At 41.0% G+C, this 26,029-nt stretch overlaps 1 protein-coding gene, 1 non-coding gene and 1 pseudogene across 5 annotated transcripts in view; 1 reads left to right on the top strand and 2 right to left on the bottom strand.

The window, feature by feature from the left end:
- rnf111 (ring finger protein 111) overlaps positions 1 to 26,029 on the bottom strand; it is a 117,408-nt gene that overhangs the window by 28,962 nt on the left and 62,417 nt on the right. For all 4 annotated transcript variants that reach the window (XM_078241413.1, XM_078241414.1, XM_078241412.1 and 1 more), the window contains exons 3-5: positions 20,134 to 20,260; positions 10,140 to 10,303; positions 1,671 to 1,844 (exon numbers count right to left, since the gene is read on the bottom strand). In XM_078241413.1, the coding sequence (XP_078097539.1) occupies positions 1,671 to 1,844; positions 10,140 to 10,303; positions 20,134 to 20,260 (465 nt within the window). The remainder of the gene's footprint in view (positions 1 to 1,670; positions 1,845 to 10,139; positions 10,304 to 20,133; positions 20,261 to 26,029) is intronic.
- On the top strand, positions 5,432 to 5,630 carry LOC144511574 (U2 spliceosomal RNA). The gene has a single exon (XR_013500844.1). It is a non-coding gene; the product is annotated as a U2 spliceosomal RNA (small nuclear RNA).
- LOC144511585 (U2 spliceosomal RNA) lies at positions 14,398 to 14,599 on the bottom strand (annotated as a pseudogene).

Consider the following 26,029-nt stretch of genomic DNA (forward strand, 5'->3'; position numbering starts at 1 on the left):
TCCTGGGGATTTATCCACTCTGATTTGCCTCAAGACAGCGAGGACCTCCTCCCCTTTAATCTGTAAAGGTTCCACGGCCTCCCTACCAGTTTGCCCTATTTCCGTAGACTCCATGCCCGTTTCCTCAGTAAATACGGATGCAAAAAAACCATTTAGTATCTCCCCCATCTCTTTTGGTCCCATACACAGTCTACCACTCTGGTCTTCAAGAGGACCTCAAACTTTGGATTCCTAGTTCTGGACCCCCTCCCCACCACCGTCAGGAACATTCTTTCGGAATCTACCCTGTCTAACCCTTTTAGAATTTTATAAGTAGGTTAAGACCTATTCTTTTATCTCAAGGTACCGATCAATTAGATGCATCAAATTCATAGCTGCATTGACAAGTTAAATGTTGACAATGGCTAGCCCTCTTAGGGAAAATGGTGGGAATGATATTCAGGGAGTATTTCTATTCAAGGTAAAGCTGAAGCTTCAGATCTCTAGTCTGGCGTTATTAGCTCCACTTATCGCAGTTTAGGGGAGATTCCACTGACCTGACTACAATTTTCAATATTCACATTTTCTTGAAGTCAATCTTTCTTGTCAAATATATTGTTTGGTGATTTACCATAGAAACCCTACAGTGCAGGAGGAGGCCATTCAGCCCATCAAGTCTGCACCAACAACAATCCTACCTCGGCCCTACCCCCGTAACCCCACATATTTACACCGCTAATCCCTCTAACCGATGCATCTCGGAACACTAAGGGGCAACTTAGCATGGCCAATGCACCTCACCCGCACATCTTTGGGCTGTGGGAGGAAACCGGAGCAAACCCACGCAGACATGGGGAGAACGTGCAAACTCCACACAGTGACCCAAGCTGGGAATTGAACCCAGGTCTGTGGAGCTGTGAGGCAGCGGTGCTAACCATTGTGCCACAGTGTATTTGTATTTCATTTGGGCCTTCAGGGAGAGATACACAGAAAAAAGTACTAAGCTAATCAGAGAACAATGCCTTCTCCATGCTACAAGCAAAGAATCCTGGCTACAAGACAGACAGGCTTGCACTGACATAGTGACATTCACAACTTCAGGATGTCTCTAAAAGTACTTCATTGGTTGTAAGGTGTTTAAAGTGTAGTCACTGTTGTAACATGACAAACACAAATTAATTTGCGGCCATTAACGGTAATGTGATAACAACTGAATAGTTTGTTTCTATGATGGCGACTGAAAGATAAATATTGGTCAGAGCACAAGGGGATAACTTCTTGTTCTTCTCCGAAATAGTGCCATGGGATCTTCTGCATTCACCTGAGGTGAACATGTTAAACATGTCATCTGAAATGACCTCTAACACTGCAGCTCTCCCACAGTATCAGACTGGAATGTCAGCCTAATATTTTGTGCTCAAGCTTTTGGCTGATGTGAACCCACAACTTTCTTTCTCAGAGATGATAGTGCTAACAGCTGATCCATCACTGGCATGGGCCAGCAAAGCCATTTTCCTTTGGTTGAAAAACTGGAATATTCATTAAACCAAATAGAGATCAGAAAAATACTGCAATTTAAGTCTGGGTGAGGGGGTAAGTTAGCCATGGGTAACAAAAAACGACCGAGATGCCTATCTTGGAATATGCAATTTTACAAGTTTGTGTTATTTGAAGTCAAATTATGTACACACCGACTATTGGTGGGCCTGCTATACCAATGGTTGTTGGAACTCCTGATGATTCTGTGACAGATGCAGGCTGGGTGGTCGAAGGACCTGGAGTCGTACTTAAGATCTGGCCTGAGGTAGGTACATGACAGACTGGTTGCGATCTAGCAGCAGAAGTAGTTGGCACCACTGTGGGTTCTGTGATCAAAGCACAAATAAAATTATTTCATAGGTTCTTGCATTTTAAAAATGGAGGTAAGTTGAAAAGGTAGGCAAATCCCAGTCTTAAACTTGGGCATCGGCAGCTGTTTCTCAAAGTCAGCACCATGTGCAGCATAGCATTTCAATTACCTACAAGTAACCATGGAGAGGACATACTGCCATTGACAACAAAACATGGGCAAAGGCGCTGACATGCATCTTTGTCCTCAAAGGAAGCTGTCCATAAGAATCCAGCAATCTCTGTGGCATGGATTTCATCTTTCCCGACATTAGTTGTAACCTTGGGCCAAGCCACGGGGATATTGAGGCTTCCAGCAACAGTGATATAATCAAGCAGAGTAAACACCTATCACAACATTGAAGAATTCTCATAGATAGCAAAGCAAGTAGTAAAATACACAAATTTTCCTTCAGGGCGGCACGGTAGCACAGTGGTTAGCACTGCTGCTTCACAACTCCAGGGACCTGGGTTAGATTCCCGGCTTGGGTCACTGTCTGTGGAGTTTGCACATTCTCCTCGTGTCTGCGTGGGTTTCCTCCGGGTGCTCCGGTTTCCTCCCACAGTCCAAAGATGTGCGTGTTAGGTTGATTGGCCAGGTTAAAAATTGCCCCTTAGAGTCCTGAGATGTGTAGGTTAGAGGGATTAGCGGGTAAATATGTGGGGGTAGGGCCTGGGTGGGATTGTGGTCGGTGCAGACTCGATGGGCCGAATGGCCTCCTTCTGCACTGTAGGGTTTCTATGATTTCTATGATTTTTCTATGAATGTTTTGTACACTTTTACAGACAGCAAAGTAAAGATTGAGATATACATTAGAAAGATGAAACAAACTTTAAAATGTTTTGTATTAAAAAATGGGTTAAATAGTAACAGGAAAAAATTATATTAGCCAAATATAAAATCAACTCTACAGAGCCAGAGGAGTTGCTCATTTGTAATTATGACTTAATATGCTGTTAAAAACTCAGGTTACATCGCATTAGCAGGCTGTAGCTTTTTAGCAGTCTGCAATTGTGATATTACAATGTAGAGAAGTTTCTCATCTGCACAATGATTGCCATTAGTGGGACTTCAGCAGTGTACACTTGGGAAGAAGTGTGGAATTATGCACAGCAACTTCTGGAATACTGCGCTTGTGCCGACTCCAGAGGTTGCTGTCAGTTTCAAAGGAGTAATGACAGTGAAGGTTGACAGTTTTGCTGTCCTCACTATTGGAAAATCTGGGCTTCTGCCTGGAAGTAAAGATCAACATCCTGGACCCCAATGGTCTGGGATATTTGAAGCTTCTCACCACAATTGCATCTCTGAATAATTATTCAAAGCTTATTAGACCAAGATACATATAGAAGCTACAATGCTGTCCAGTATCTGATTCATTTTTTAGATTCCTCCATGGGATGTGAGCATTGCTGACAAAGCAGCATTCTTTTGCCCATCTCTAATTGCTCTTGTTATTCAATTCAAGCCTCATTACATATTGTACTTGCAGGACATCACAATTAGTCACATGAAAAAAAATAGGAACATCGAAATTAGAAAAGCTAAGATGTTATTCTACACCTACGCCCTGTAAAGGACACATGCTGGAATGTTTTCCAAGGCATAAACACATTGCACAGTCAAGCTGACGCTGATAAACTGATTTGACCTTGGTTCTCTCAGTTTGATACCATTTCAACCACTTGCTATTTCTGCCTTGCAACACATTCAAGACAGTGTCTTGCGCTGTTAGCATATTGGAACTAAAAATGTTTCTTTGATCTTGTACGCCAGTTGTGAAAGAAAATGCAGTTAGTTTAATCAACACCTCATTTGACAACTTCTGATCAGTCCAGCCCAAGGAACTTTTCATTTGAAATAGTCTGATTTCTGCTTTTGATGTTTCATATTAAGAAACTTGGCAGCTTTTGTGCATTTATTCTCATTTCCATGGTTATTACAGGTCAGGCAAAACATTCAAAATATTATCCATACTAAAAAAAGAATCAGAACTTCAAAAGTGTAAAAATTTGGTTTGCTTCTTATTTTTTCATCTGACAACTAATGGTTTTGATCAAAAAACAAGAAGAAAACACAAGGTAGCCTTTTGATTTCTGCCAGTTACTGCTTTGATTTGGTTCCAGTCTAGCTGGTTCTGCTTCATTCCAGGTCGGTTGAAATGACAGCTCACTCTATTTCTATCAAGGTCCATTTACATTTGTGAGGCAGGAGCAGAACAGCAGGCTACTTTTTTTTTACAAGCGGGACTACACGGCTTGAGATTGTGTCGGAGGAAATGCTTGCAAATTTAGACAGAAATCATCACATGGTTGTCAATTTTCTCATTTCCCAATTCCTGCCCAGTCATCTAGTGTGCAGGGATTCAGGACAGCCCTTACCATTTATGTCAGCTGTCAAATGGGGTAAAAAGAGTAAATCAATAAAGATTTGATTTGATCTCTTGCCTTACAGGCAGGTACATTCCTTCCACTCAGTTTTGTTGCTATGGAGAAATATTGAGATTGGAAGCTATTTTGGGAGAGAAACTGAAGCTTTCTTTTCAGTTCCCAGTCATGCTGCATAATAATGTTCCGCTAGGAAATGCTAGTTTGCCCCCAATTTAAATTAGCATTTATATTCACAGCTGTAGTAATTTTTAAAAAAAACCACGCTGTTAAAAGAAACAACTAAATTATAGAAATTGACAACATTTTTTTCAGTGCAAGTTCTCCTGTATGAAAAAGTTGATGCAATTTGAGTTTTACTAATTGATGATATGGATTCTACAGTGGACAGTGCAAATCAGAAAAATGTCAGTTATTTGGAAAGCCACAAAGGATTTGTGTCTAGATTCATGACAGGGTTCTAGATCTCAACTTTGCTGCAATGGCAAAGCACCAAACATTTTTTCCTACAGGGGAGTTTAACAGACTGTGCATTTCTAGCGAAGGAGGCAGTGGTGTAGCGAGGGAGGCTAAGATGTAGTGATATTGCCACTGGACTAGTAAATCCAGAGAGTCAGGGCAGTGGTTGGTGGACCCGGGTTTGAATCCCACAATGGTAGATGGTGAAATTTGAACATTTCAATAATATTCTGGAATTAAAAGTTCAATGACGATCATGAACCCATGTGGTTCCTTTCGGATCTTACCTGATCTGCCTTATTTGTGACTCCGGACCCACAGCAATGTGGTTGACTCTTAAATGCCCTCTGAAATGGCCGAGCAAGGCACTCAGCTGAAGGGCAATTAGGGATGGGCAATATTGCTGGCTCAGCCAGTGACGCCCACATCCCACAAATTAATAAAAGACAGCCAGCTCCAGAGCAGCCCTATGTAGGCCTCCAAACCTGTCCTCTCAATTAGGCAATATCAAAAAGAGCAGTTTAAGGAAAACAAAAAGCATCATGACCTGTTGTTCAATCTAAATGCTTAGATACACAAGTTGCAATGGACTAGTCAAAACTTCAATGATAAATGGAACATGAGCTTGTCTTAACTATGATTCCCAAACTGGAAGTATGTGCTCTCTTCACAGGAATCGTTCAGAGAAGATTTTGTACAGGTGATTTTGGAAACAACTCAGATCGCTTCTTGGCCTTTTGGCTAAGATCAAGTGTAGTATCGACATGCTGTGCTTGGTTGAAGTCATTAGGTTACATTCTAGCTTCTTCTGAAGCAATTTTTAAAAGCGGCATCTCGGCCTTTTGGCTAAGATGCAAATGAGATCAAGCCTTGGAGGAGGAGCTATGCCTACTCCAATCAGCTTGGATCATGTAGATCAAGCCCAAGACAGGAGTGGAGGCCCTGTCTTGTCCACTTGGATCGGGAATGTCTCAACTTGTTGAGACTCTGAATTGGACTTGATTTGATTGAATTGGAATAAAAATACCAAAAAAAACCAATTCAGATGCATGTAGAAAATGGAAATATTCCCTCCCAAAAAAATCAAACAGGATCTTGGATGGAAATTCAGCTGATCTGAAATTACCCTTATGCTTCAGAGCTTATGTGAGATTCCCCAATGTGCACTTGGAGGAAATGGGTGTGAAATGGGAGTGACTTTAGCACTGTGTTGAAGTGGTTAAAGTAGTGAGTCATAAAATGGAACTGTCCTTCTCCTCCAAAACAAAATCATTATTATAAACTCACTGCATCAAGCAAAGGTCAGTTGCTAGCTGCCTAATAAGAAAAACAGAGTTTGAGAGAACATCCATCCTCAAGGTCAGTGAAAATCAGAATGCTCCAAAACTATCCCAATCCAACATGGCGCCACTTTCTCTCCACTCCTTTTGGTTTTAACACATTGCATGAATGGGGAGGAAATCAAGAACATTTGCTGAAACTTCAAGATAGAAATTGTTTCCATAAGTCAACTCCTTGTAAAATTATGAGGCTACAAATTATGTTCATTCCAGGTGTTGAATTGCCAAAGTGTTTGTCAATGAAAACCTGATTACGTGTTGGATTTATCTCAAGTTAACACTCAAGATAGGCACAAAGTAACAACACTGAAGGTCCAGCCTGCTATTATGTTGGTAGAAATGAGCAACTTTGAACAATTGGCTTATCTCCTGTGTCTCATACAGACACTTGAAGCATTAAGCGTTAAGGGTTTTAACCATAGTGAGTTCACAAGGCTCAGAATATGAACAATTCGCCATCCCCTGTTGTCACAGCGCAAACTCTTTCCCTTAAAAAGAATGTGACATTGCACAAATTCAGTTCAATTTATGACAGGCAGATAGACTGGTCCGGAAAAACGACAAACTCAGTTCTGTGAAATTGTATTTCACAGCAGGCAAATGTGAAAATGCAGGTCAGAACTTTAGAAATCCTCGCACTGCATCACGAAGCTCGTTTGGGTTTCGTATTCTGACCAAAATAACAAATTTCGCAAGTTAATTTGAATTGCAGTGCCATTGTGATGCCAGATATGTAGGCTGTACGTCCCAAAGACAGATGGATCATATCAAATAACGTCCATTTGGCTGTACATAACAGGCAAAGTACTAACTGTACTCAACCAGCCCTTGCTTGCAAAACTCAGAACATAGCGTTCAACATTAGATGTGATTTCATGATTGGACAAGACTTACTAAACAATCCTCAATGTGCTAAGAATTACACTAACAACCTATTAAAGATCATAATTCAGGGTCGCGCGGGGGGGGGGCAGAAAAATGCCAACTACAGTGTGACTCACTTGCGCATGCTACAAGTGCATGTATGCACACATGGGGCCCTGTCCTATGCAGCCTGAAAGAATATGTGCTCCAGGCACAAAGGGTGGGGGGCGGGAGGGAGAAACAGCCATTCCCTAGTTAATTCCTCATGGCAATGCCAACTAGAATCAAATTATTTGGTTTGAATTTAAACAAAAGCTTGGCAGTTAAACATTGACTGGGACATTTCCCATGGCAATGCCTCTACCAATCAGAGTCCACATGCCAACTAATCATCTCCCTCTCCTGATGTAGAGTTTGCACGTTCTCCCCGTGTCTGCATGTCTGGATGCTCCGGTTTCCAAAGATGTGCAGGTTACCTGGATTGGCCATACTATAATGCCCCTTAATATCCCAAGGTGTGTGGGTTAGATGGATTAACTATGGTAAAATTTGTGGGGTTACGGGGATAGGGTGAGCCTGGATAATACACACTGTCAGACAGTTGGTGCAGACTTGATGGGCCGAATAGCCTCCTTCTGCACTGTACGGATTCTACGATGTGGCATATATTGTTGTTCCCTTTGAGATTTGGTACTCTAGCAACTGTGTCCTAACGAGTGCAAGACAAAAAGTTTTGACAGAACATCTCTATTTAAATAATCTTCGGTATTGCTGGATAAAAAAAGCAAAGTCCTTTTTAAAAATCAGGAGATTCTTACATAACTGAAAACAGGCTGGTTATACATTTTCCACACATTTCTTTTCTAACAGTTTACTTGTTAATTTGTCTGGAAATTTACCACAGATTATCTTGTATGCAGAAAGGATTAAAAAAAACAAGCAAACTAGTTGCAAAGATGACGAGCAGAGTTTGCAATTTAGTTTATTTTGAAAAATGTTCTTGGTAATAAATGGATAAAAAGCAAATTAAAACAATACAAGCGCTAAAGTAGCATTGCAAATAGTATTCAGAAGTTGATGAAATCAATTCTTTTTTAAAAAAAAATTAATATAGACACAGGGAATCTCTCCATTCCATTTTTGAGTATTTTCTGCCTCCAGTGGCCATCCCATTGGGCTCCAGCCCCCACTTCCTCAATGTTACTGATTAATGCTATATTTGTCTGCATGAAAGAACTAATGATTCCAATGTCATTATTTAAATCAGCTAACAATAATTGATTACTAAATAATACAATCAATGAATAATATTTGCAAGCAAAGATATTTATCACAGATTTCTATTGATACCTTTTAAGTTTAAGCTTGTTTCTAAGTATCACAAGTAGACTTACATTAACACTGCAATGAGGTTACTGTGAAAATCACCTGGTCGCCATACTCTGGCACCTGTTCGGTTACACTGAGGGAGAATTTAGCATGGACCTAGCACCTATCCTGTGGGAGGAAACTGGAGCACCCAGAGGAAACACATGCCGACATGGGGACAACGTGCAAACTCCACACAGACAGTGACCCAAGCCGGGAATTGAACCTCGCGCTGCGAGGCAGCAGTGCTAACCACTGTGCCACTGTAATATCTGAAGGACAGTTCATCATTTCTTAGACTTAAGGGTTATCTCTTGGATGATAAAAAAGATACCAACTTCAATATAGAGTGCTATCCCAGTTATGTGGAAAAAATAAATCACATCTTTGGCACTTGTTCATTTTTAAAACACAGATTCACTGTATGCAAACTGCAATGTATATATTTCCAAAAGAAAGCTGCAGTTACCTGGTGCACCACACAATGAATTGCTTTTTGAAGTGTCGTCACGTTATGTAGTAAACATGGCAGCCAATATGGCCATGAAAAAAAAATTGGATTTGATTTTTTTTCCGTGGTGCTGATTGAGGGAGGAATATTAGTCAATACCCAGCAAGAACACTTTAAAGACGTTTTTTTGAAAACACAAAACTGAATGAGAAAGAATGGGTTCAAGATCTCAACGGAAAGACAGCACCCCCCAAACAATGCAATATTTTCCGTTGAATGCATTGGAGTGTCAGTCCAGATTATATGCTCAAATTCTGGCACAAGGATGGAATCCATGACCCCCCCAATTCAAAAAGGTCGCTACCAACTCAGCCAAGCTGACACTATTACTCAATGCATTCATCACTCAATGCACAGTATAAAAATATTGCTTAAGAGAAGAAAAGCCTAATTCTATTTCAGGATGATGGCTTGTTAACGTTTCCACAAAAGTAGCCATGCACCACAATTAGTGTGAAGAAATCTGAATTGACTATCTTTGGGCATCTCCTACGCAGAATGCTACTGAGACAAATGAGCCAATAAAGTCTCAGGTTAAGTCTCAGGTCTGGGTTGAGTTTGTTTTTCTTAGTCAGGGCTCCAATGAGATGGTTACAGTTGATTTCAGTGACCCCCCCGGGGCAAAGGCAGTGAAAATTCAGGCAGGATTCCCAATCCTGCTCACTGCAATGGCCAAGAGGAATTGAACATACAAATATTAGTTTGAATCTTATGCAACACCGCCTCACCAAAGCTGAAGATATCAACTTTAGGAGAGCTCAGTTAACAGAGGAAAAATGAAAAACAGGTGGCCTGCTATCCAATCTAGTTTGTAATTTTCAATTTCGCAAACAGCTGCACTTTACAGTAAGAATTTATTTCCCTAAAATATACAGGATAGATTGGCTATTAGGTTAGCTACTGTAGCTAATGCAAGTAGCATGCAGCACTAACTTGGCAACAAGTGATTCAAGAGTCAACTTATACATTTATCATGGTATAAATTCCATCATGATGATAATCAGGAGCACAGAGACTTGGAGAGATCATTACACAGTATCTCGAGGCAAGTCAGGAAATTACCATTACCTTTTCCAAACACCATTAATCCTGGTTTAGCAAGAGACAGCCAACCATATGTTTTATATGCTGAAGTTCAAGTGCAGAATTCCAGGCAATGACATGGAGCAATATATGACCAGGAAAAAGACAATTCTACTTCAATTCACCAAAGCAATTACTAAGTCTATGGCTCCCAAATTCATAATAGGTCCACGAGTGCTGTACGTTTAAAAGGTTTGCCACCCAAGCTTCCAACCAGATTGCAAGACAGCTTCCACTAAGCTTAAGAAACAAAACCCACTTACCATCTTCATCCACAGTAAGGTCTACCACCTCTGCTGTGCTTTGTCTCAACGGCTGGATAACTGTTGATATTCTGTTGCGGCTCCGCTGTTCCTGAGGTCGGTTCTGTGAGCTAGCGCTTTGGCCCCAGTGTACCCTTGAGTGGCCGAGAAGTGTGGTGTAAGACCTGGAAACAAATCAGTGGGGTAATGTTAACTCAATTAATATTGGTTTCCGAATTGGAAACCCGAGCACAGTCACTTGGAACTGTGAATTTCAACTTATTAAGAAAACAAATAGCTGTGTCATCAGGAAAATTAACATTTTCGATAACTGGATTGGAAGATGGATTTTCTATCTCTGTATGGGCTAAAACCATATTTAACAGATACTGGCAGTTGGTTTTAGAAATGGCTCCAAGTAATGCAGTGTCATTGTTCAATTAGTCAGCAAAAGAATGGTGCTATTATAACTTCAGAGGATAGCGTGCGAGTGAAGGAGAAGGAATACTCCATCGAAAGACTAATAGGCACAGAGATGTTATTGATTTTTGAATCACATTGAATTCTAACCCAAAAAGGCTTAGGTTTTGTCATCCCACAATTCATGAATTACCGTTACATCCTCTCAAAGATACCCAAAAAACATGTTCATTTCTGGCTAAATGATCCAGCACCCTGCAATTAATGTGGCTTTTGTACAGAAGTTGGAATCCTATTCCTGTAATTACAAGAACTAACCTTGGCACAAATTAATTTTCAAAGTGTCAAAATTAACACCAAGGTTTGAACATTAGTTTTAATTTCTCATGGATTGAGATACCCTTTGACTGTATCAAAAATTCATCAGGTTTCAGCCCATTAAGTAGTTTATACCAGGCCTGAGTGCAAATTAAAATTGGATCCAGGACCATTCAGGCTGTCAAGAATTAGGTATTTACACTAGAGTTTAGTTTTACTTTCAAGTAAAATCACACAACAGGATACTTTCTATTTGAGGATAATCATGCCATCATCCAAAACAATTACAAAAAAATCTCATTCTTTCTCTCCAAACAGTTCTCTACATTGGCGTACATGTCCTATGGCTTTCTGATTGTATGGCAGCAGAACAATGGGTCCACAAAGTCTACTCTACGTTCTTGTTTCACAATTTTATAATCGCAAATAACCAATAATTTGTTGCTGAAGGAAACAATCAGCATTTTTCAAAAATTCTCGTCTCCTTGCAATTTCGTTTTAGAATTTTCCCCCTTTTCCTTGCAAGGATGTGTACCACAATATGCTCCATAGCTGGCAGGGAAAAAGAGGCTTATCTGCAAGCTCCTCCACAATTGTCATCAATGGTGTTCTATCAGTACACATCAGAACATACAAATTGAGCATGGCAAGCTGTAAAAAGTAAGCAAGCCATTTCTTTTCCCCCCAGGTGTATTGTCCTATATTTGAATACAGATGTCCCTGTCCGAGCCTAATCCTGAACTGTTCAATCTGGATCAAACACCATGCTCCAAAACATCACCGTACAAAACAATGGAGACACTTCCTGCATTGTTTCTAAAGCGTTCAATGCAGGAATTATTTATCCTATGCAAAACTAAATTTAGAAATTTGTGGAAACATCAGAAACCTTTGAGAAATTCTGTGAAGCTACTAATTACCAAGGTTCAATGAATGAATCATTCTGGAACCATAATGATCTTTGACAAAAGCAAATGGGTCACAATCCTGGTTTTAAAAAAAAACAAATTAGTCTTCAACAAAGATGTATGGATCAGGAAAGACCCAGAAATAACTGTTTCAATGGCATTTAGCAATTTGGTAAGAGATGCTGGCTAGGAGGCCAGCACTAATTGGTTTGTACGATAGGAAAAAAACCCGGGAGAAGATCAATTACCTGTCTCCCTGCTCTTATCTCAGTCATTCCATCACCAAAACCATCACACCCATTCTTTTCTCACTTCTAGACTAGATTTCTCCCCTCATCTCCAACCTCCATACAATCCAACTGATCTCATTCATAACTTCTTCCAGGTTTTCCAGTTTCCTCCCACACTCCAAAGATGTGCGGGTTAGGTTGATTGGCCATTCTAAATTGACCCTAGTGTCAGGGGGATTAGCAGGGTAAATGCGTGGGGTTACAGGAATAGGGCCTGGGTGGAACTGTGGTCGGTACAGACTTGATGGGCTGTATGGCCTCCTCCTGCACTGTAGGGATTCTATGATTCCAAAAGCTAGTACACATAAGAAAGGTAGTTGTAAAGGCTGATGGAATGTTGGCTTTTATCTCAGGGGAGCTTAAATACAAAAACAAGGAAGCCACATTTCAGTTCTACAAAGCCTCAGGTCAGATTTTGAGGGGAGATGGTGACATAATGACTCCAGAGGCCCAGGATAATGCTGTGGTTACATGGGTTCACATCCTACCACAACAGCTGCTGGAATTTGAATTCAATTAATAAATCTGGAATTAGAGCTAGATTCAGGAACGATACTATCAATTGTCATAAAAACCTATCTGGTTCACTAATATCCTTTATGGAAGGAAATCACCTATGTGAGGCCCTTATATGGCCTACATGTGACTCCAGGCCCACAGCAGTGCGGTCGACTTGACTGCCCTTGACATGCCTTCTTACAAGCCACTCAGTTCAAGGACAATTAAGAATGGGCAACAAATTCTGGCCTTGCAAACGACTCCCACATCCCAGGAAAGAATAAATAAAACTCCATATGCTCAATCTTGGGTACCAAACCTCAGGAAAAATTATTGACCGTGGAAGTGTGAGCTCAGATTCACCAGAATTATTTCACGGTTTAGAGGGTTGAATTATGACCCCGTCCTCAAAACGTGGCTTGTATTTTCTTGGGACCAGAACATTTGGGGTGATTTAATTAAGATTAAAATGATATTGGGTTTTGATACGGTAGATGCAGAAAAACTATTTCCTCTGGTGTGGGAATCCAGAACAAAAAGTAGATTGAGGTTATTTAGGACTGAAATTAAGAAAGTTTTCCTCATACCAGGGACAATGGACATTTGGAACTCATTCCTTTAAAAAGGCAGTGAATGCCAATTCAATTGAAATTTTAAATTCAAAGATCAACAGATCTTTTTTAGATAAGGATTTCATGGGGCATGGAAGATGAATGGACTCGAGGCACAGATTAGCCTTAATATAAATGAATAGCATAACAGACCTCTGGGGCTAATGGCCTACCCTGTTTCTATGTTCTTTTGCCAAAACAGACAGATGAGATTTTGCATTAAAGAGTAACACTTCCCACAATGTCACAGTCTCTTGGTACTGAGATACAACGTCAGTCCCAGTAATGTTCTGAAGCCCTGGAGTGGTACTTCAACAGATAACTACTGCAACTTGGATGCCAGGATCCAAACCACTGAGTCCAGATTAAATAAAATCAACAGATTTGAACCCCAAGTATGTTTCAGTAGAAATAAAAACTGAACACAAATCGATCTAATGGCAGCTATCTAGAGTTGCAACTTATTTCCATTAGTCCCTCTAAAACATTCAAAAAACAGGCACAAACTTCACAATGAAACACAGACACCGTTGCAGAAGATCAACAAAGGTGGAACCCAAAACTGTTTTCTTCCAGAAACAAAATTTGCACTTGCAAAAAAAGGAGCACTACTTTAATCATTATAGACTCCAAATAGCCTTAGGTCATGCACTTCCTGCAGTGGAGAGGATAGGGCAGGGAGACCTCAATATTGAAATGCCTAACCGTAGTACATTCCTGTTGGCTGTGACAACTGTTCCTTTTCAATTTTAAGCTATTGAACATATTTAGGAGATTGCCCAGAGGAGAACATGGACGCTCATTCATAATATACACCCGTGGAAGACAGAAGCTACGTATCCATCATGACAACCCAAGATCTGACTGAGAAATTGTCGCTTCACATCTTTGTGTCACCTAAATAGACTCCAATAAAGTTCCAAGATATTCCAATGTTCAGCAATTCTTAACTTACTCTTTCAAATTTCCTCTAATTAAAAATGCAGGACCATTCAAATTTAGCCATCTTCAAAATTTAAAATTTTCATTACCAAATTCAGAATATACCGGAGTGTGCTTCTCAGCACAACGCACATGATCTCAGCTAGATTTTAAACAATGTATTTTTTAAAAATACTTTTCCAATTCAATCAAATCAAGTCCAATTCAGAGTCTCAACAAGTTGAGACATTTCCGATCCAGGCTGGCAAGACAGGTCAAGCGACCATTTACCCTGTCCTGGGCCTGATCTACATGAGCCAAGCTGATTGGAGGAGGGAAAGCAATTCCTCCTCCAAGACTTGATCTCATTTGCATCTTAGCCAAAAGGCCGAGATACCGCTTTTAAAAATTGCTTCATATGAAACATATGAAACTGCAATGTAACCTAATGACCTCAACCAAGTGCAGCATCCGCATAACTACACTTGATCTTAGCCAAAAGGCCGAGAATTGAAAAAGTGGACTTATAAATTCACTTGCAACTGCCGATGCTTTTCTCCACTAAAAGTTAAAAGTTGTGTGTACACAGTCCGGACATAGTTACAAGAGCCTGATTCACTTTCCCTGATAGAGGTCCTTGAACCATCCAAATAAACACCTTTTAATGCAGAAAGCAGCACAGTACGTTTTTCCAGCTCTTCAATTCCCTGCCTCTTCTTGAGCCTCCCCGTTCAGAGGGAAAGTCTCTTCCCACTCCACTTGTGCTCATTCCTGGTATGATTACCTTTGAATGAAATATCCCTAAAGGGGCCAAAACCCTTATTTTGGGATTCGGGCACTTGTTAGCCTATGGCTAATATACCTGCCTTCAATACATGGGCTGGAGTTCTCCGGCTGCTCACACTCCGCCGCCGCTGCAAGCGAGGACAGAGGCTTTGGTGCTCAGCCAAACCTCCGTTCACTGCAGTGGGACCAGAGAATCCCACCAGTGTGAACGGCCAGAGAATTCTGGCCATAAGATTTACAAAGACAGAGATGAAAGCCTTAGGTCTGAAGGAGACACCAGAGAAACTGGAGGCACTTTTAATTAGAACAAAGAACCTTAAGAGAATGAGCAGATGTGCTCAAAATTTAGTTAAACCTGACTTGCATGCATTATTGGAAACTATTTCCACTCAGTTAAATTTATACCCTCTGGTCAGCTATTTAAGATCGCCGAGCTAATGAAGGGAAAAATTATACACAGCGTTCTAGGGACAGGGAATGTTCCAGCGGAAGTGGAAGCAGAATCCATAGCTGCTTTTAAAAAGGAAATGGACAAGCGAAGAATAAAAGCAAAAGGTTTTGGGGAAAAGGGACTAAGTGCACAACTCATGCAGATAGTCAGCACAAGTACAATGGGTCATATAACTTGTTCCTGCGCTATAACATTCTACAGTTCAACGGCCAGCTTTCTCCACTTTCACAAGCACATACTGTACTCACTAAATATGGGCTAATCTTCTGCAACCAAGTCATGTATCCAGAAATACATTGCTCACTGCAGTGAAAACATATTTAGCCTTTCTTCCACTTCTTTACCAAATGCTCACACACAAAAGGTGTTGTTTTCGGACCATCACTGCGGAAAACAAAAAGGAGTAGATGCAGCATTAACAAGGGCAGAAGTAAAATGCAATTGTGCCCAAAGTTTACACAGAAATACTCACCCATCTCAAATTCCACTGAAACCTTTAAGGAAGCACAGGCACGGTGCCGGAGGACTGAAGGACAGCTAACATTGTGCAGTTCTTTAAAACGGGAGAAAAGGATAGACCGAGTGATTACAGGCCAGTCAGTCTAACCTTGGTGCTGGGAAAATTGAAAGAGACATGATAAACCCCATTTAGAAGGTTATGGATTAATCAAAGTCATGTCTGATTTTGTTTGATTAATCCATGACCTTAACTCATGGGGGTGGGCCAGGAAAAAGGGGTGGGGTCACATTGGCACGGATTCCTGATGCATTCCCGTTGTTGTGAGAGGTTTCCCCAAGGGCAGGCCAAAATGCTAGCCTCCTACTCCACTGAGGCCGGCAGCCACTTTCAATACCCAAAGGCCCAACTTGGGGTGATTTTTCAGGCCTGTAAATATTTTCCCAGCAGAAAAGCATCCCCTCCTCCGAATTGCACGGTATTATTAATCTAAATTTACTCCTCCAAGGGCACCTTCCTGTGGAGGTACCAGACCTGCCTCAGAAGTATCCACCTCTCCTGGTGTGACAACTTAGGCTTCAGGCCCTCTGACTGGGCTAGATGCATCAAGAGATCGCCCGCCATTCATTTGGATGCTGCCGCCTGTTAAATTGCAACATCAGTCTTTCTACCATCAAATGGGAGCACAGACCCCCAATTGTGATCCTGACTTTGGGGTTCTGAAATCTGCAGGCAAAATCCTGCCCATCGTGCCTTTAAAGTACAGGTGACTTAATCCACCAGGAAACTTCTGAAGGTCGCAGAGAAATAGGAAATTGTAACGTTTCCAGAAAGCTTCAAATGTAGTACAAGGATGTAATTTCTGATTACATTTGCAGTACTTCACTACAGCAAATATATAAAATGTAACGGTTAACTGAAAATTAATAAACAGAAAACGTGGAATGTACTAATGTCCATGGAGTATTGTGTACATTCACGTCTGAAGAATTGTGTACAATTGCTTAAGCCTTCGTTTTGCATGTATTGGCTTAATAAATGTGTTATCAAGGAGAGGAAATAACAAAAGATCATGGAATTGTAGTTTCATAATGGCTGGTCAAATCAAAGTGTACCTTTCTGTACCACACTGAGCTGAATTTGAAGGTATTGAAGCCCACAAACAACATAATGTTATATTCTCGAAAGCTAGTAGTTGAAAGATAAAACTGGAGCCAATCTTTACACACTTGTATTTATGTAGAGTCACACATTACAAGCATACAGCTCCTAACCCAACAACGACAGTTTGTCTGTGACTGGTAATAGTAATTAGTAATAGGGTTTCAGTGAATCAGTTAACTTCCACTATCTGCACATAGTTAAAAATATGTACGAGGGGAAATATACAACGGTGGCACAGCAGCACAGTGGTTAGCACTGCTGCCTCACAGTGCCGGGGACCCAGGTTCAATTCCGGCCTTGGGTAACAGCCTGTGTGGAGTTTGTATGTTCTCCCAGTGTTGCGTGGGTTTCTTCCGGGTGCTCCAGTTTCCTCCCACAGTCCAATAAAGTTAGATGGATTGGCCATGCTAAATTGCCCCTTAGTGTCAGGGGGATTAGCAGGGTAAATATATGGGTTTACAGGTATAGGTCCCGAGTGGGATTGTTGTCAGTGCAAGCTTGATGGGCCGAATGGTCTATTTCTGCACTGCAGGGATTCTATGAACTGTGGTAGATATCTATCCAGTGTGTTAATTTTACATTAAAGATTAGGTTTCAGAAATCAGCTAACATTCAGAGATATCTTATCACATTTTCATGTGAACTGATGAGCTTTGTTCTTTAGCCCGTTGACATTTCTGCCAGTCTGCCCTGTTCAGATCATCAGATCGATGGCCTTCTGGTATTGTAGATGTCTGAAGATCCACCTTAATATTTTAAATCATACAAGGTATTTATCAAGTTTGTAGCCATTTCCAAAACAGCAATCTGAGGGAAATATTTCAAATATAATTGGAAGATGGAGCTAGCCAATTCAGGCATATTGCCTAATTGCGGGCGGAACGGTAGCACAGTGGTTAGCATTGCTGCTTCACAGCTCCAGGGAGCTGGGTTCGATTCCCGGCTTGGGTCACTGTCTGTGTGGAGTTTGCACATTCTCCTCGTGTCTGCGTGGGTTTCCTCCGGGTGCTCCGGTTTCCTCCCACAGTCCAAAGATGTGCAGGTTAGGTTGATTGGCAATGCTAAAATTGCCGCTTTGTGTTCTGAGATGTGTAGGTTAGAGGGATTAGTGAGTAAATGTGTAGGGATATTGGGGTAGGGCCTGGGTGGGATTGTGGTCGGTGCAGACTCGATGGGCCGAATGGCCTGTTTCTGCACTGTAGGATTTCTATGATTTCTATGAAAAAGGTCAAATGATTGAAACCAATGACACTTATGCTGGAACCAGCTGCCACTTACTGTAGTTTGCAAGCTTCTGTGGGTTTGTTGTCCTTGCAAACCCCACAGATGCTTCAACAGTTCTATTCATTGCATTTTTCCAGTTATGCTATTCTTATACAAGGCTTTTGCTTTTAATCGCTTGCCTCTTTGGGCACAAACCCAATACAAAAGTGCAACACACAAAAAAAAAGGCAAACGTACATCAGCGCATTGTTATTGAAACCACCTAGAAGAACAAGGAGTTTGAACCGTAAAGAAAAGCAGCTGCTATAGAGCTCTGCCAAAAATGCAAATCTTTTCAAGTTGGAAACAAACTTGAGCTGCCTGCTACCATCATTCATATTTCTGATGAATAAAAACAGCTGTCCACCTCATCAATTCTTTGCAATCGTTAAAATCTGCCTAAGGTGTAGGAAACCAGTAAGTAACGTTTTGTGTGTGTGATTATGCGTGTGTGGAACTTACCCTTTGCAACGCCACAATGATGTGAGCACTCAGTGACTCTGGTTCCAGCATTATGAAAACATCAAATAAGTTTGACAACGTAACACTTTTTTCTCACTTACTCAAAAGTCAAGGTAATTCTTTAAAAATTCCATCTTGCAAAAATGACAATCTGATGTGTTGCTGTGGTTTTGTTGCCCAGAGGTTAACGGCTCCTATGGTGAATATCCGGGTCCCATTTACAGACCTATCAGCTTTCCCTTGGGGAAATCATAATCTTACACTTCGAGTGTGTTGGTAAATTCACTAATTAGCTTCAGTCATGCCTGTGAAAATTGCCAAAGACTATCGTCCTGTGAAGAGTAAGTCTTCCATTCTCTCTTTCACCAGCAAGAAAGGAGCGAAAGGAGAAAAAATACTTTGGAGAAAAATGAAAATGAGTGAGAGGGTGGAGAGAAAGAATAAAAAGTTAGGAGGACCAGAGAGAAAGAGGATGTGAATGAAAATACTAATAAAATTAAACATTTCTGGATTATCATGAAATATTAGTTTTTTTTCCCTCTCATACTCCAAAAGATGGAAGCATTTATATTTCTTACAATTTATTGCACCAACTGTTTACATATATCATCAAGTGGTCCTCTGTTTTGATTTGAAAACTTTTAATGTCAGCTTAGCTCATGATAGCACTTTGTGAAACAGCTGTCCACCTCACACACCCGAGATCAGGCCTCAGTTTAAACACGTATTTTGAAAGACAGTAACTGCATTTGTGCAGTTCGCCCTCAGTACCGCACCAGAGCATCAGTTGACTCAAAGGTAGAGTGTGACCACAAGAGGCGAGGCTGACAACCATAAAAATATCAGCACATTCAGAACAATTCTGTGACAGAACTCTTCACTGTCACGATGTGGTGAATACTGTTTTGGATTGAGACTCATTATAACCGGAATTCAGGTTTTCTATTCTTCTGAACTAAAGTTAGGGAGACAAGTGACAAAGAAATTGCAAAACTGCTCCATGGTAATTACAGGTGGGGGAGTCCTACTTTCCAAATAACAATGTGTAATGTATTATTTTTACTTCATTTTGCAATCACAAAAATGGTTGATGTAAATTAAATTTCTTCAGAAGTTATATGGGGATTGGTGTGAAAATGCCAGAATAAAGAACATTTAATTGCACCTTTCTCAGGAAGGTTTCAGTTTCAACAGAAATTAAAAAATCATTAATGCATGAAGTTGCCATTTCCTGAAACGTTAAATATCTGAGGGAACATTTCAGCCGTATACAGCATTGCTGCTGTCACAGCACTGCACCTGGCCATTATCACCTCGATGTAAAGGGTTACTACAGGATACAACTGCTCATGGACAAGGCCTTTGTAGAGATCTGGGAATAATTCTTAGAAAGAATTTTGTAAATCAACATTCAAAGGTCAGTGAGTTTTCATCTGCGACAAATTTAATGACATTGAGGTTCTCACCTGCAATTGTCCCCAACAGTGACGATCTCCACTTCACTGTCTGTTGAGGTAACATTGATTTCTTCATTGGCAGTAACCTGGGGAGTTGAGGTGGCCTCAATCACCACAACATCCTCATCAATATTTCCTGGAAACGGCACAAAATTGAAAAAGTCAGCAAAAAGAAACTATCCTGTACAGCAGAGTAAGTTTCAGTTACACCCAGTGTGACCTAAATTCACAACATTATCAGAGACAAGAATACTGCAGGCAGTATGTGCTTATTATGTAGTTAATAACATTAAAATGTACTGTGCTAATCTTATACATGTCATCAATCACAAAACCTTCAACAAAATGCATGCGTTCACCTCCACCCCCCCCCCCGCCCCCATTGGAACATTCTCCTGAAGAAAATTCAAATCTTTGTTGATTTATGAAGCTAAGCTTGTGCACCATAAAGTCAAGTCTGCTGTCGCGACTGCATTGATGAAACAAACCCAGTAGAGATTCAAAATGCAGGGACTCGATGCACAGCTACTTAAAAATTAACTTGGAACAAGGACAACTCAAGATGAGAAAACTCAAGAATTCTGGAAGTCTGAAACAAAAAGAGTCAATTCTGGAATACCCGGTGCACCTCAGAAAGACACGCTAACATCTCAAGGATCACAACTCAAAAAATGTTAATCTGCCATTTCTTTTTCAGATGCTGTTGGGCCCCATTGTACATTTACTTCCACCATTTTCTGCATCATGTCGATGTCAATAATCCACCCACGCCACCGGTGGGTGCTAGTACAAGGAGCGTCGATTTAGCTCAGTTGGCTAGACAGCTGGTTAACGATGCAGAGTGATGGCAACAGCGTGGGTTCAATTCCCGTACTGGCTGAGGTTATTCATGAAGGCTCGCTTTCTCAATCTTGCCTGAGGTGGTTTAAATCGCCAGCAGTCAGTGCCTATGGTCATCTGGGACTCTGGCTACTTTATATTTTACAGTACAAGGAGATCAAATTGTATTTTTCAACATTTATTTGTAGATATTTAAGTTGTAGATACTGGTTTCAATAACATTTGGCTAGTATATTTATAATTTGCTCTCTCCATTTCTCAAGGTCTTGGCCTGTCATAAAGCAAAATTCAATGAGAACACAATATATGCAATACTGAAGCCATTTCAAAATGAATCCACTTGGTTTTGTTTACAAGTATGGGAATGTGGGTACTGTCCAGAGGACAAGTGCAATGATCATGTGCCAAGAATAGTTGGGCATACTCAATTTAATTTCTAGCATTTTCTCTTTTGGTTTCAGATTCCAGCATCCGCTATAATTTGCTTTTATCCTCAATTTGATTTGATTTGTCACGTATCAGTATACAGTGAAAAGTATTGTTTCTTGCAGACGCATACCGTACAAAGGTAAGGAAAGGAGAGAGTTCAGAATGGAGTGTTACAGTCATAGCTAAAGTGCAGAGAAAGATCAACTTAATGCGAGTGGGTTCATTCAAAAGTCTGATGGCACCAGGGAAGAAGTTGTTTTTGAGTCGGTTGGTACGTGTCCTCAGACTTTTGTATCGTTTTTTCCGATGGAAAAAGAAAGTATGTCCGGTCCGGGGTGCGTGGGGTCCTTGATTATGCTAGCTGCTTTTCCGAGGCAGCGGGAAGTATAAACAGTGTCAATGGATGGGAGGCTGGTTTGAGTGATGTATGGGTTTCGTTCACAGCCCTTTGTAGTTTATTGCGGTCTTGGACAGAGCAGGAGTCATACCAAGCCGTGATACATCTGGAACGGATGCTTTCTACCATGCATCTGTAAAGGTTGGAGAGAGTTGTAGTGGGCATGCCAAATTTCCTTGGTCTCCTGAGAAAGTAGAGGCGTTGGTGCGCTTTCTTAACTGTGGCATCCGCATGGAGGGACCAGGACAGATTGTTGGTGATCTGGACAACTAGAAACTCTCGATGATTTCTACTCCATCCCCATTGATGTGGACAGGGGCATGCCCTCCACTATGCCTCCTGAAGTCCATGGCTATCTCCTTGGTTTTGTTGACATTGAGGGAGAGGTTATTGTTGTCGCACCAGTTCACCAGATTCTCTCTTTCCTGTAGTATGTGGCGTCATTGTTTGAGATCCGACCCACGACGGTGGTGTCATCACCAAACTTGAAAATCGTGTTGGAGGGGAATTTGGCCATACAGTCAGGTATATAAGGAGTATAGTAAGGGGCTGAGGACACAGCCTTGCAGAACACCGGTGTTGAGGATGATTGTGAAGGCGGTGATGTTGCCTATCCTTGCTGACTACGGTCTGTGGGTTAGGAAGTCTAGAATGCAGTTGCACAGGGAGGAGCCGAGCCCCTGGCCATAAAGTTTGCAGATGAGTCTTGTAGGAATAATGGCGTTAAAGACTGAGCTGTAGTCTATTAATACAAGTTTGACATAGGTGTCTTTATTATCTAGGTGTTTCAGGGTTGAGCGCAGGGCAAGGGAGATGGCGTTTGCTGTGGAACTGTTGCGGTGATAGGTGAACTGTAGTGGATCCAGGCAGTCTGGGAGGCAGGAAATGATTTGTGCCATGACTAGCCTTTCGAAATGCTTCACAATGATGGATGCCAGAGCCACCGGCTGATAGTCATTAAGGCACGTTTCCTGGCTTTTCTTTGGTACTGGGGTGATAGTTGTCTTCTTGAAGCAGTTGGGACCTTAGATTGGTGTAAATTTAACGCATCTATTTTTTCCCCAAAGGCTTGTTATACCTCAAGTATGAGGGAGTTTGAGTTTATAGCTTTAATAAAAAATACACATTTTTAAAGCAAAGAACAAATTGGGAAATTAAAGTGCTGACAAAATTATACAAATCTAATTTGATGCCTCACCCTGAAATCTGTTACTGTCTTCAACTCCCTTCTTCCTAACCATTTGTCATAATGCTGGGCATAATAATTAAAATCAATCTTTGGTCAGTTACAATTAACACAAGGCAAGTTCAGATACCGCAAAGGCAGTTTGAGAATATGAAAGTTAAGTGAAAACTTTGTGAAAGTGACAATAATTGTTGTAAAACTCCAAGCCTTTATTAATATCCTTTAAGGGAAAAAAACCTACCATCGCCACCCAATGTCACCTACGGTGACTTCAACATGGTTGGATCTCAACTCCCTCTCAAGTTGCCGAGGGAGCCACTCAGTTCAATGAAAAGGCTGAACAGTACTGAGGGAGCAACTTCAGTACATGGTCAGCAGTGTTTTAGGGCAGCTCACCACCACCTTGTCAGTGCAACTAGGACAAGGAAAAGAAATGTTGGCCTTGCCAGCAAAATGTCCTAAAAATGAATAAAAATAAACCAGTTCACAAGGAGGGTTACCAATGCAAACAGACAGCTATATTAATCTCCCAAATCTCTGGCACTTTCTGTTCTCTCATTTTTTTTCTGACCTAATGTTAAATTACAAAATCTGCACACACTTTCTCCTGGGGTGCTACAAGTGATTTGTGGTCTTCACATTAGAAACCTGGCTGAGACATAACACAGACTGGAAATCTAAATTTGAACACAAGACATTCTGGTCTGTATTTTTCAGCAGTTACACATGTTCATCGACCAACTCAGCAATGGAAAGAGCTTTGAGTGGAAAATTCTGACATGACATTATATTGAACTGGCGGAAGAAAGAAAGGTCACTTCAAAATGGTCAAATAATTAGAAATTAAAATGGAAATGGAAATTCAATAATTACAAATAAAAAATATGAGTCACAATTCAAATTATATCAGCTGTTCTCTTTCTAGCCGCTTTCATTTTCTGTTTATTAAGGAGGAAAAAGAATGGTCAAAGCATCCAGAAGAAGCTTGAATCTGATCAGTCTGCATCTCAATTCAATGCTTGGTACAACTGCACTGAACGGCGTTCCCAAAACAAATAGAAGCAGAATGTACTGTTTACACTGCATCATCACATTAGATTCTCCTCAGAAACTGCTAGTTGTCGGCTTTGACCTCAAGATCACCGTCATCCATACAACTGAATTACTCATTGCATTTTAAGAGCTGTTACCCAGTTAATCACTGGTTAGTCATATCTGCTAAATCTTAGTGTTTTAGAAGCCAGCAATTTTGGAATTACTTTTCAAATTAAAGTTTTAGTAACAAAGATTAGGCAACTAAACCCATCCCACTTGCATCAATATTTCTACTAACTTCCTTCACATTTCTGCAAATGCACAACATTTTCAAACACTCAGTTTGCACAATCTCTTCTGGAAATTCATTGTTTTTGTCTTATGATGGTTCATTTTCACTTCAAACCTGGCAATTTGTTTGAACCGACAAAACTACATTCATTCAGCACTTGTTACATAGAATCATAGAATTCCTACAGTGCAGAAGGAGGCCATTCGGCCCATCGAGCCTGCACCAATTCTCCGACAAAACATCTTATCCAGGTCCTATCCCCATTACCACACATATTTACCCTGCTAGCCTACACATCTTGGAACACCAAGGGGCAATTCAGCATGGCCAATCAACTTAACCTGCACATCTTTGTTCTTCAAGATGTTCCAAAACCACAGCCAATTAAAATACTTCTACAGTATCGTCAATATTGTAACATAGGCAAAGTGGCAGCCAGTTCTAGCAGAGCAAGATCCCAAAAAACTGCAGGTGGGTAGGTAATCAGATAATGTATTTGAATCAGTTGGCTGTGGGATAAACACTGGCAAGGACACAGAGAACCCTCTTGTTGGGAAGGGTCTATGGGATGTTTTGTATCCACCTGAACAGGCGCAAGTCTTAATTTAATGTCTTGTCTCAAAGTCAGCACCTGAGACAGTGCAGCACTCCCTCTGTCTTGGACTGAAACGTCAGCCTGAGTGCTGGGACTAAGCTAAAACTGAGGGCGTCTTGACAAATTTTAGCAAAAATAATCGCCAGTGCAATATAAATCAATGGCAAGAGTTACTGATGTGAATTCTATGCCACAGGGACCAGGCCAAAAAGATTTTTTCCAGAACTTCACTGATGGGTTCACAGAATCCTAGAGTGCAGAAGGAGGCCATTCAGCCCATCGAGTCTGCACCAACCACAATGCCACCCAAGCCCTAGCCCCATAACGCCATGCATTTACCGTAGCTAGTCCCCCTGACACTAAGGGGCAATTTAGCATGGCCAATCCACCTAACCCGCACAAGTTTGGACTGTGGGAGGAAACCGGAGCACCTGGAGGAAACCCACGTAGACACGGGGAGAATGTGCAAACTCCACACAGACAGTGACCCAAGCCGGGAATCGAACCTAGGTCCCTGGCGCTGTGAGGCAGCCGTGCTAACCACTGTGCCACCTGGGTTATGGAGTCAGAAATGGTCCTCAACAAATATCTGAAATAACATGAAAATAAATCAGGTGATTCACAATGCCAATACAGTTAACAGTTTAATTGAAGAATAATTGAAGTGAATGGTTTGCAAGCACACAAGGAGGCCAGAATCAGCTACAAGACCATGCTGCTGACAGAATAACATTAAGATAATTTTAAATATTTAGTTGAACGAGTCATTTTGGGGTTGAAAGAAAACTGGATTGAAGGTGGAGCAAAAAAATAAACTATTGGTATCATCGGGACTGAGGTACTGTTCGTTTTTGCAGACTCTGTGAGAAAACTTTGCCAGGGACTAATAATAAGCACGCACTTTCCAGAGAGAAGGTTATTTCAACGGTTTGAGGCTTTGTTAACAGTCCAAGTTTCTGCATCTGTCCTAACATAAAAATTGAAGGTCAGTGGTACTAAAATGAGAATCGATGTCCTGAACCCTACATTCTTCACATTTTAATTCAACGCAAATTTTAAAATGCTATCGTATCAACATTCTTTATAGTAGCTTGTGCAGAATATGATTGCACATGCTGGTGAAACTCATGT

Source organism: Mustelus asterias, chromosome 24, assembly GCF_964213995.1.
Source record: "Mustelus asterias chromosome 24, sMusAst1.hap1.1, whole genome shotgun sequence".
NCBI classification, from domain to species: Eukaryota; Metazoa; Chordata; class Chondrichthyes; order Carcharhiniformes; family Triakidae; genus Mustelus; species Mustelus asterias.